A 12,653-nucleotide genomic window follows, 5' to 3' on the forward strand; every position below is an offset into this window, starting at 1 on the left:
CAGTTTCTTTATTTTCAAGTGTCTCAGTCTGTTTGATGTTTCTTGAGGTTTTTGATTTTTTATGTTTGACTTTCCCAAGACACATTGTCTTCTCGACATCTTTTGTGACTGACATCCCAGAATTCATAGCTGTAGTCTCTGTCAGCTCCACATCTTTTGCGACTGACGTCCCAGAATTCTTAGCTGTAGTCTTTGTAACCTCCATATCTTGTGTGACAGACATTACAGCTGGCATTGCTTTCATAGAATCTTCACATTCTTTATCTCCAGTAACTGGCAACCGTACATCTTCTGTTCTCTCTGTGTCTTGAGTAACACGTACCGGTATGTCAGGTTGTATCACTGTGGAAAAAGAAGTCAGTATGTTTACTGTTGTTGTAATCTTTGCTTGTATTATTGTTCTTTTCCCACTTACTCCATCTGCTAAGTCAGAATTTACAACAATATCTGTGGAATTCAAAATTTGAAATGATCACCTTCCATACAAATATAAATTTTCATAATGTAGTTTGTAACTGTTGTTAGATTCACCTCTTTACATTTCACAGTGGGAGCAGTACCCTATGATGAACATTCTGTGATTGCAAATCATTTTGTTTGAAATGGAGTAAAGATATTATGAGTTAAAATGATCCGTTTTTATCAGCTAAAGTATGATATAATCAAATTCAAAAGACTGTGTTTGTTGCCATGATCATACTATTTGCAATTGCAATAAACATAAAGTGTGACTACCTTGTTTGTCAGAATCTTGTGTTCTAGCTTCTCCCCCTGTGAATATAGAAGCAAATTTTGCCAAGCTTTCTGTCACAGCTTTGCTTTCAGTCAAGTCTTCTTTCAGTCTCTTTGCTTTCTTGAAAGCTTTGATATTGTGGACCAGGTTTTGGGTGATCTTGGCTGCTAGATTCTCTGGTGTACCTGTAACAATACAATAATCCTCATGTTCTACAAAGTGTCTTTCAATCATAGCAGCAATGTGTGAATCATCCTGGACTGTTGTTGGTAGACCAGCTGCCATTGCTTCCAAGCCTTCAAAACTGTAGTCAGTGTAGCATGATGGAGGAAGACAGAGGTGAGACTGTTGGATGGATTGTAAGAGTGTTGGTGCTGGAGATGCTGAGTACAGTTTTGGCGAGACTCTACCACTTTTTATATTTTCAGTCAGGATTTCTTGTACAAGGTTGTTATCCTGTGTAGAAATGCCAAATATTTTCCATTCTGGGAGCTTCTCAAGACATTCCTTGTTTGCTACAGTTCCAACAGCAGCCGCCATGGATGTGCATCTTTTACAGCTTCCAGTGAGTCCAGCTGTCCATATGTCAGTAGACTATGTGCTTTCATATCTTTGACAATTACAGGTTTACTGTCAAAGTAAACTTGTCCAAGTTTTGGGAGAATCTCTTCATGAGGGATATCTGAAAGCTGTCTTCCATCAATCTTTGCCCTGTAAGCATTTTGAAAGTACTCATATATTGTAGGACCAATGGAGAACAACACATCAGCTTTACTTGCCATTTTCAACATCTCCTCTTCCAATTCAGGATCTTCCTCATCACCATTTTCCAAGAGACAGTTTTTCTCTGGACAGGCATGGTTAATCAAGACTAGCTTCGCACTAGGGAAAAGTGTCTGTCTAATATATGCTGCTGCCCGTCCAGTCTTTGGAGCATAGCCAACCACATACTTGATGTTTGGGAGTTTTCTTAGGTCTGGATAATAGATCTCATGCTTCAGTAACCATTCCACATTTTGCAACTCTTTTTTCTTGGTCTCTTTCTTCTCTTTTGCAGGAATCAAGGTAACTCCACATTTCTTAGCATCTTCCTTCTGGTCTTCAGAAAGCTTTACATCAAGCACAGTGGAGAATGCTTTCAGTAGTTGTCCTGCTCTCCTCTTCCTCACACAGAAATCATGGATTATTGCTCTGTGATATCCAGTTAGTCCACATGCATCTTTACTCCAAACGTCCAAAGTAAACAACACGCCATTTGGTTCAGGAGGAGATAGTTGATGGAGTTTAGCTTGAGGGAAAATACTTTCATGGATTGCAGCTGCTGCATTCTTTGTTGTCTGAGTAAAGCTTACAACATGTTTAATGTTCAGCAAATCCTTCAGCCCAGGTAGTATTTGTCATGATGTACAAGCCAGAGAACTCCTGGTGGGTCTTCTTGAGGATTCAACCATTTACTCCTTGTAGCTGTGATCAAAGTAACTCCAACACTCTCTGCATCTTTCTTCTGGTCTTCACTGACTTCAACATCAAGGACAGTACAGTAGAGTTTATAAAGTTCATCAGAATTCAGTGTGTTTTCACAGAATTCTTTGACCAATGATCTAGTTGGTTGTGATGTTAGGTCATCTGATGCTGTATTCCATAATGTTGACACAAGCAGTGCTTCAGAAAGTGTGTTTGCCATTGTCTGTGGAGGGATGAAATGTAATGAAAGGTCTGTCAAAGGAAGTATGTGGATTTTGTATTGTATCAGTATGAGCGAAAATTAGTGGTGAATGTCTAAATATGGTTAAGGGAAATCAGAGCAGAAGTTACTTTGTTTGTCCAAATACCTCTACTTTCTCTGTTCAGGTAATAAGATTGTAGTTTTTGAATGTCATGATAATAAATCATTCAGTTCTAACCAAATTTCAATTGGTTTTAAAGAGGGAAGGTTTGTTTTTTATTTACATACTTGAAAATCTCAGACAAAAGATCAAGTATGACAACTTGGCATTAGATTTTTAAAAAGAGAAGATTTTCTAGAGATTAAAAATAACATCATTTCATAAGTTATACTAAGACAGCATTATCTGTCATGTCCATATATTAAGATTAACAATTACACTGACTGGCTATGATCCGAATATAGGAGCCTGACAGATCATGTCTGTTGCCATTATTGTAATTAGTATGGCAGTTTTCAGTTAGGATGTCGGTTTCATGCTGGTAAATTCAAATCAATATGTTTCTTGTGAAAAGTGAATATAGAGCCCACCCAGTATACTCATACACATTCTATAGATATCAAACATGCCACGGGAATGGCACTGAGTAAGTAATGTTTAATGTTTAATGTTTAATATATTTCTATAGCGCTTTTTCTACAATAAAATATTCAAAAGCGCTTTACATCAAGTAAAACAATAAAAAGTATTGCATTCAATAAAAATACAAAACAAGATTTAAACAAAAATCTCATAAAATGTCAAATTATATTAAAAACTAATCAGTGCAGTTGATAAAATTGTTTAAAAGAAATGTTTTTAGTTTTGATTTAAAAGGTTGAATTTCTGTTATGCACTTTAATTCAACAAGAAGTGAGTTCCATAGCTTTGGACCGCAAACTGCAAATGCACGATCATTATACTTGTTGAAAGATCTCGGTACTACTAGATTCATACCGGAATTTATTCGCAGATATATACCTTGACACTGACTCTTTCTACCAACTCACAAATATGCTGTTGTGCCATACCATTCAAAGCCTTGAAACCTACAAAACAATTTTGAAATTAACCCTGGTCTTTACTGAAAGCCAGTGTAGTTGTATCAGTGAGTCAGTCACACCATCATTCTTTCTCAGATGCATTGCCACTAGTGTTGTATCATTTTGGACACGCTGTAATTTATAAAAATGCTGATTTGGCATGCCATATAAGATTGAATTGGCGTAGTCGAGGTGGGAGCTAATGAGAGAGTGAACAAGTACATAAGTACACTTGTGCATTTAGAGACCAGTGTTCATTTCAATGTGTAAAAAATACTTCCTTGTGCAGTCACAGTCAAATTCTTTCTCCACACTAATAACGGAAATTATATCTGATCAAGAATAATCATCTTATGCTGTCATGTTCCGTCTTCTACTCTAAGTTTTGTAAATTTAGTGTCTCTCATAGGCACTCTCTTTCATAAGATGTTTTCAGATACATGTTTTTGTTCTTTCCTGACTCTATGATTGTTATAATCACCGTCAAGACCTTTATGAGTGGCCAGTCTCATAACATATATACATCACACATAATCAACATCTGTAGTTATTTAAGTCTTTCTCTCACATCAATTCTGATTTTTAACTGACATATCATTAAGTTGACAAACTAGATTTGAACCAGAAATTGGTGACCAATTTAATCTGTTTGTGCAAACTCTGGAAAAAAGTCTCAATCACCATTGATTTAGTCTGTGGGACGACCCGGGGTATCATTTCAAAACGTCCACTAAACTCTGAAGTTTGATTCCACATAGCCGAAATGATGAGTTCCCACCATAAAGAAATAGAACATGGGCCCGGGGGCACCGACGTCCTTTGTACCTCCTTACTGTTTATTATTTGCTATAAATGTGAAATTTGGCAAAAAGTCAAATTGTTTGGACATAAATGAAAGTTATTTGAACTGGTTGGTTACTGCTCCAGCATAAGTTCAAGTGTGGATTCTAAGTATCAACAGCCTTGATATGTGTGAAAGTGAATTAAGAATAAGAGATGGGACTCAATAGGATCAACAATATCTAAAACAGGAAACGGTGAACTTATATAATACAGAAGGGAGAAAATTTAGCCACAAACTATTTAGTATAATGGACAATGGCTAATCTAAATCAAATACTTAAACTGGATTGTTGGCATTGATTACACATGTATTTATTGTCCATCAAATAGAAAATAAATTGGGCCATTGACTAAAAAACATTTGCTTGTTACACTCACCACACTTGTACTTAGTATTGGAGTGTACACCTATCTACAATACAATGATAAAAGTTTGGACTCTGTAGGTCAACAGTGCATCTTTAATGTATGAGACTAAATAAACTTACCCCTCAAGTATGTATAGGCCAAAAACAATATTTAATTTTGAATTACGTATTTCAGGGAAGGACATACAATATGGTGAAAAGCAAACTAAATATAAAAACTGAATATACAATTATATGGCAATGTTGTTTTACAGTCATGAGTATCTGGTGTGTGCCAAGAGACAAATATTAAAATTGGACAGTATCATCCTGACCACAGTTTGTCGGTACAAAATATTATGCTATTCACGATAGTTATACAACATAGCTTGCATTTTGTTCACAGTAGAACTGAGTTTTACATGTAAGATAACTTTCTCGTAAACTGTAAATTCTGGCTTCTGGCAGCTCAAACGTCGCAATACTACAGTTTTTGATATGATACGGAGTGACTTGCACACATATGCAATATGCACTGACAGTCGATATATTCATAGTAAGAGTCTACTACATTCAAGCATAGTGATGTTGACAACTAGTACATGCATGCCAGTGCACGATTTCAAGTAGCCAGGAGGAAATTCTAATGGTCTTTTAGTGGAAATATAGGTATTAAACAACAGTGAAACAAACCACATTAGTTATCGTGACCGTGCTAAAGTGCAATCTCGGATCATGTATGATCTGATGATCATGCCAAATTACCATGTCGGATTATGCCGTGATTCTGAAGTGCGCGTACTTCCTTAGTAAATCGGTCAACATAAGCACACACTGTCTTTAGCGATCGAAGTCAACAATGATGTCAAAATCAATGCACAACTGTCGAAATTACCCAAAACAAGTCATCGTTGATGACACAGTCCCCACTTGTTAATGGGTACTTTGATTACAGGTCCTCAGAGAGGATAGAGTCCTCTTCATTAGGTCTGTGATAAAAATACTTTTGAATAAATTCGCTTGATACATGTCTGAGTTGTAGTTCAGGACATGAAAAAATCGTAATAAAATGGCCACACGGTGGCCATATTGGATCGTATCACAAAACAAATAAATGTGCATATGTATGACATAGGTCAATGTCCTTGTAGCAAATTTGATTAAAATTGGTTAAGATATGCCTGAGTTATGGCTTGTACATGAAAAATTATAACAAAATGGCCGCACAGCAGCCATATTGGATCGTATCACAAAACAAATTAATGTGCATATGTATGACATTGGTCAATCTCCTTGTACCAACTTTGAATAAATTCGCTTGATACATGTCTGAGTTATGGTTCTGGACATGAAAAAATGTAATAAAATGGCCACACGGCGGCCATATTGGATCGTATCACAAAACAAATCAATGTGCATGACATAGGTCAATGTCCTTGTACCAAGTTTGAATAAAATTGGTTGAGTTATGCCTGAGTTATGGCTCTGTACATGAAAAAATCGTAACAAAATGGCCGCACAGCGGCCATATTGGATCGTATCACAAAAAATTGACGTGCATATCTATGACATTGATCAATGTCCTTGTACCAACTTCGAATAAAATCAGTTGAAACATGCCTGAGTTATGGCTCTGTACATGAAAAAATCGCAATAAAATGGCCGCCTGGCAGCCATATTGGATCGTATCACAAAACAAATCGACGTGCATCTGTATGACATATGAAGTAATCCTTGTACCAAGTTTGAATGAAATAGCTCCAGGCATCTCTGAGATATCTGCGTGAACGGACGGACGGACGGACGCACGCACGCACGCACGCACGCACGCACACACGCACGGACATGACCAAACCTATAAGTCCCCCCGGACGGTGTCCGTGGGGACTAATAAGCAACAGAAAACTAAAAGTTATCGCTGTGTGGAAAGGACAGTACATCAACATAAAACGATGCTAATTGGTTATGACATGGAGGTAGAAGGAGAGAGCGTTCCCTCGCTCTCACCCAGCTATTAGTACGGGCCGCCGGTGGGATTGCCTCGCTAAAGCAATGGATTCGCCGGTACCGGGTGAGTACCGAGTACGGAGGCCATCATTCTTCAGTCTATCGAAGGAGCGTTTTGTGCCAAAAAATACATGACAGCAACAAAAGTACCATCACTGTGAACTTCATATTTACAAAACATCATCAAATACACGCTAAAAACTTTAAAATGTCAAAATTCGCACCGGACCGAGAAACAAGATGGCGTCGGTTTGATTTTTCAAAGTCCTTGCAAAACAACGCTAACTTGTTATATGCGCATGCGCATATTAAGGGGAGACCCATTTGATTTCGGGGGGTATGCAGGAAGTGGGTATGGGAACTTTTTTTGTCAGAGAGACAGCATTTTTTTATTTCTACTGTCAGACCTGCATCAATTTTTTTTTTCAAATGGAGTAGCAGTGCAATTTTTCAAATTTAAGCCAGTGTTTCACATATCACAGGATGGTTTCATGTATTCATTTTACATTCCAACAAATGAAAACAAAATGGAAAGTCTAGTATATATACAACTTTAAATTATAGAACACTTTTTTGGCAAATCAACAGTGATCAGTACTATACCTGCTTTTCTTTAAAACAGTCAATTCCTTTTAAGGTGGTTGGAAAGGCTATTTTTGCACCAATTCTTTTCTCAGAGTTAATGTCAAATTTCAAGTGTTAGAATCAAGATATTTAGTTCAAATTTTCAGGATAACTCCCTTAGTTAATATTTTCTCCAGAGAGTATAAAAATTGTATATTTGCAGCCATGATTTTGAAATATGACACCAGTAAATATTAAAATTTAATTTTTCATATTTTTTTTACATATTTGAATTTAATAATAATTGAATAGTATTAATATTACCAAATTAGTTATAAATATGTTGACACTATTTATTGTAAGATTTGTACGGCAGGATTTGTAAATACAATTTGTTTTTATGATTTTACATGGGTTTATATATCAAAAAATTATTAAAAATTCTTTCAAATTTCAAAATGTGATTTTTCAAAAAGTACTTCAAATACAGGAAAATTGTGCCGTACAAATCTTATCTGTAACCTTGTTAATAGGCTGTAAAAATTCCATGTCCATATCTCATTTCAAAGTTGGATTAAATTGGTATACAATTATGTAGGAAAACTGTTATTCTGTCAAAAATGTTGAAAACAAGCCATATTTGCACCCCTCTTTTGAAGTCATAGAGCAGTTTTTTTGGTTAATCTCACTTTTGACACCTCTTTGACACTCAAATAATCTAGAAATGCATTTACAATGGCAGTCACTCACTCTGAATGCCAGCACTGCCTTGTCAAACTTTCCTGAAAAACAGCAAATAATGACTTTCCCTTTCAAACATTTTATTAAAAGCTAGGGGACCTCTACCATAGTTAATACACTAAGGACTCCTCAACTTCTTCTTATTTGGTCAGTTTTTCAGAAGTTTTAACAGGCTATAACTCTGCAATGCCTTTGTGCCCAAATGTCTAGTTTTTTTTATTCCACAGAGAATGTTGACTACTTTTATATTTTAATAGTTTGTTGAAATTTGTAACTGACGCTCTAGCCTTTCCAACCACCTTAAGTTCTCAGGGGAGATGTTATTTTTTGTGGTCAGAGAAACAAGGCTCACACATTGTATTTCATTATATTTGTTGTTCCTCAATTTTTCATTGTCAACTTTTGTAATCTTTCTAACATATTTATATTGAGAGAATAATATATTGGTTTTAACACTAGTTTATTGACTCCTGTCTTGTGTTTTAAATTTTCACAATTTACAGAAGTCAAATAGTCCCATCTACCGGTAGATATTGCCTATGCCATTGAGATATTGCAACAGAAATCCTGAAATATGATTTCTTGGGTCAGAAAAAGGAAGGAAAACATCGAGTGCACTGAGGTGTAAAGTAGTGAATGCTTATATCATAAGTGCTGGGAAAAAAAACACATAAGAATTGCTTGTGGTAAAAACATTTGCGCTGCCTATGGCAGCATGCCAGCAAAGAATACATGAGAATGAAGTTTCCAAAATTTTGCTCATTTCAAGTGCATTGTGACAATTCCTTTTTATTTCTGTCTGTTATGAGAATTTTTTTTCTCAAGCCATTACAGGCTTAATTTTTTCTTTTATTTCACCTGGTGACAATTTTTTTCTCAAAATCCTCCATACCCCCCAGAAATCAAGTGGTTCTCCCCTAAGTGAGCCCCTGACCTATACGGGCCAGTGGATTACTTCCTCAGTAGAACTGATATGCCTGCCGGTACCGGTGTTTATCGCCTACGGAGGCCATCATTCTTCAGTGGATCAAAGGCGCCTTTCGTACCAAAAAATACACGACAGCCGCAAAAGTGCATCACTGTCAACTTCATAACTATAGAACATATTGAAATACACAGTGAAACGTTTACAACGTAAAAAATATGCCCCGACCGAGAAACAAGATGGCGTCCGTTTCGATTCTTCAACTCAGATTTTGTCCTACAGTTGTGCGCATGCGCAAACGGTAGCTTTAGCGAAAGTGAGTCAAATCAAGTAAATATAAAATAACCAGATATGAACTGTAAATGCTCACGTGTCTCATTATATATTGCAGTTATGTGTAAATTTGAACCTTTGCCACACGTTTGCAACTTCACTGAAAGTATTATGATCAACATAATGATTAAACTCTATTGGTCATTAAGTATTCAAATACGCAATTAGCTGAAATAGAAATAATTACTTTCTTTGACTGCTGTCATTGTGTCACCACTTTATATAGCAAGTGTAATTGCCTTTGGTCAAGTCCTTCAAACTATATATTCAAACTTTGAAAGCTCATTAGATATGCAAACTGTAAATTAGCTGACATGAAAATTTAAGTGCGAAATGACTTCAATATTGGTATAACCTGGTATAATCATCAATATACATAGCATGTTTTACCAACTTTAATCAAATAAATCCAAGTATATATCCCTAATTAGGAAAGTTCATTTAATACACAAATTAGGAACTGGCTGAAAGAAAAATGCTTAATGCCTTGCAATAATGTTAGACTACATAATAGTATCTTTAATGTACATAGCATGTTTCATCAATTTTGGTCATGTAAATTCAAATATATATCCCTAATTTCAAAATTCATTAAATATGCAAATTAGGAGCTGGATGAAGTAAAAATGCTTATTGACTTTCAGTAACGTCGTATCATAGTATCTTTAATGTACATAGCAAGTTTCGTCAACTTTGGTCCAGTCAATACAGATAAATATCCCTGATTATAAAGTTCATTAAATATGCAAATAAGGAATTGGCTAAAGTTAAAATGCTTAATGACTTTCAATAATGTTCTATCATAGTATCTTTAATGTACATAGCCAGTTTTGTCAACTTTGGTCTCGTCAATTCAGATACATACCTCTGATTAGGAAAGTTCATAAAATATGCAAATTAGGAATTGGCTGAAGTAAAAATGCTTAATGATATTTAATAATGTTCTATCATAGTATCGTTAATGTACATAGCAAGTTTCATCAATTTTGGTCATGTAAATTCAAATATATATCCTTAATTTCAAAAGGTCATTAAATATGCAAATTAGGATTTGGATGAAGTAAAAATGCTTAATGACTTTCAATAATGTTAAAACATAGTATCTTCAATATGCATACCAAGTTTCGTCAATTTTCATCGAGTAAATTCAGACATATACGCATAATTAGGAAATGTCATTAAATATGCAAATTAGTAACTATCTTTTGCGTCACCCTTTAATGACTTTCACAGCTGATATATCTTGGTGTGATCAACATTTGTAGCAAATCTCATCAAATTGTGTGCAGTCGTTCTCAATGTATATCCATTTTTTCTAAAATCATTAATTATGCAAATGAGCAAAAAGTATGCAAGCCACACCCACCAAAAACTAATCAGTTCTTGCCATTTGCAAACTGAATCTATGTACCAGATTTGACTCTGATCTGATGAGCCGTTTTTGAGATATCAAACCCACAGACAGACAGACAGACAGACAGACAGACACACAGACAGACAGACACACAGACAGACAGACATTGCTGCGACATATGCCCACGTGTGTAAACACGTGAGCAAACCAGATATGAACTGAAAATGCTCACGTGTTTCATAGTTATCTGTAAATTTGAACCTTTGCCACATGTTTGCAACTTCATTGAAAGTATTATGATCAACATAATGAACAATAATCACCACTGATTAATTCTCAAAGGTCATGAAGTATACAAATATGTAATTAGCTGAAATAAAAATATTAAAGTTCTTTGACTGCTGTCATTTATATAGCAAGTGTAATTACCGTTGGCCAAGTCCTTCAAGCCATATATGCCGAGCTGTGAAAGCTCATTAGATATGCAAATTGTAAATTAGCTGACATGAAAATGTGAAATGACTTTCGATATTGTTTTAACCAGGTATAATCATCAATGTTGTCATGTTTTGCCAACTTTGATCAAGTAAATCCCAGTATATATCCCTAATAAGCAAAGTTCATTAAATATGTAAATTAGGAATTGACTTAAGTAAAAATGCTTAATGATTGTCAATAATGTTGTATCATGGTATCTGCAATATATGTAGCAAGTTTTGTCAACTTTGGTCAAGTCAATTCAGATATATATCTCTAATTAGGAAAGTTCATTAAACATGCGAATTAGGAATTGCTGAAGAGAAAATGATTAATGACTTTCAATAATATTGTATTACAGTGTCTGAAATGTACATAGCAAGTTACATCAATTTTGATCAAGTCAATTCAGATGAATATCCCTAAGTATGAAAATTCATTTAATATGCAAATTAGGAATTGGCTGAAGTAAAAATGTCTTTTGACTTTCAATAATGTTATATCACAGTATCTTTGATGTATATAGCAAGTTTCAATGACTAAAATCAAGTTAAATTGTGTTGCTAAGTTATCCCTATATACCAAAAATCAGACCTCTAGCTCTATTGGCTGGCTCAGAATTAGATATGTGCATAATTAATTAGGTACAGGATGTGATGTCATAAGGTCTCCCATCATACCAAATATGAAGGGTGTAGCACTTGTGGTTACTTAGTTATGGCCATATATGTATATTTGAGGTCAAAGGTCATCGGGGTCACATGACATTTTGTCAAAAAAATGGTATTGCTAAGTTATCCCTATATACCAAAAATCAGACCTCTAGCTCTATTGGCTGGCTCAGAATTAGATATGCGCATAATTAATGAGGTACAGGATGTGATGTCATAAGGTCTCCCATCATACCAAATATGAAGGGTGTAGCACTTGTGGTTACTTAGTTATGGCCATATATGTATATTTGAGGTCAAAGGTCATCAAGGTCACATGACATTTTGTCAAAAAAATTGTATTGCTAAGTTATACCTATATACCAAAAATCAGACCTCCAGCTCTATTGGCTGGCTCAGAATTAGATATGCACATAATTAATTTGGTACAGGATGTGATGTCATAAGGTCTCCCATCATACCAAATAAGAAGGGTGTAGCACTTGTGGTTACTTAGTTATGGCCATATATGTATATTTGAGGTCAAAGGTCATCGGGGTCACATGACATTTTGTCAAAAAATGGTATTGCTACGTTATCCCTATATACCAAAAATCAGACCTCTAGCTCTATTGGCTGGCTCAGAATTAGATATGCGCATAATTAATGAGGTACAGGATGTGATGTCATAAGGTCTCCCATCATACCAAATATGAAGGGTGTAGCACTTGTGGTTACTTAGTTATGGCCATATATGTATATTTGAGGTCAAAGGTCATCAAGGTCACATGACATTTTGTCAAAAAAATTGTATTGCTAAGTTATACCTATATACCAAAAATCAGACCTCTAGCTCTATTGGCTGGCTCAGAATTAGATATGCACATAATTAATAAGGTACAGGATGTGATGTCATAAGGTCTCCCATCA

At 35.3% G+C, this 12,653-nt stretch overlaps 1 protein-coding gene across 1 annotated transcript in view; it reads right to left on the reverse strand.

Moving 5' to 3' along the window:
• Positions 1–2,103: 2,103 nt before the first annotated feature.
• LOC139123951 (bifunctional purine biosynthesis protein ATIC-like) overlaps positions 2,104–12,653 on the reverse strand; it is a 78,303-nt gene continuing 67,753 nt past the window's right edge. Inside the window, exon 7 of the mRNA XM_070690096.1 lies at positions 2,104–2,420. Coding sequence (XP_070546197.1) covers positions 2,112–2,420 — 309 coding nt within the window. The 3' untranslated portion in view covers positions 2,104–2,111. The remainder of the gene's footprint in view (positions 2,421–12,653) is intronic.

This window comes from Ptychodera flava, assembly GCF_041260155.1.
Source record: "Ptychodera flava strain L36383 chromosome 23 unlocalized genomic scaffold, AS_Pfla_20210202 Scaffold_23__1_contigs__length_28996876_pilon, whole genome shotgun sequence".
Lineage (NCBI taxonomy): Eukaryota > Metazoa > Hemichordata > Enteropneusta > Ptychoderidae > Ptychodera > Ptychodera flava.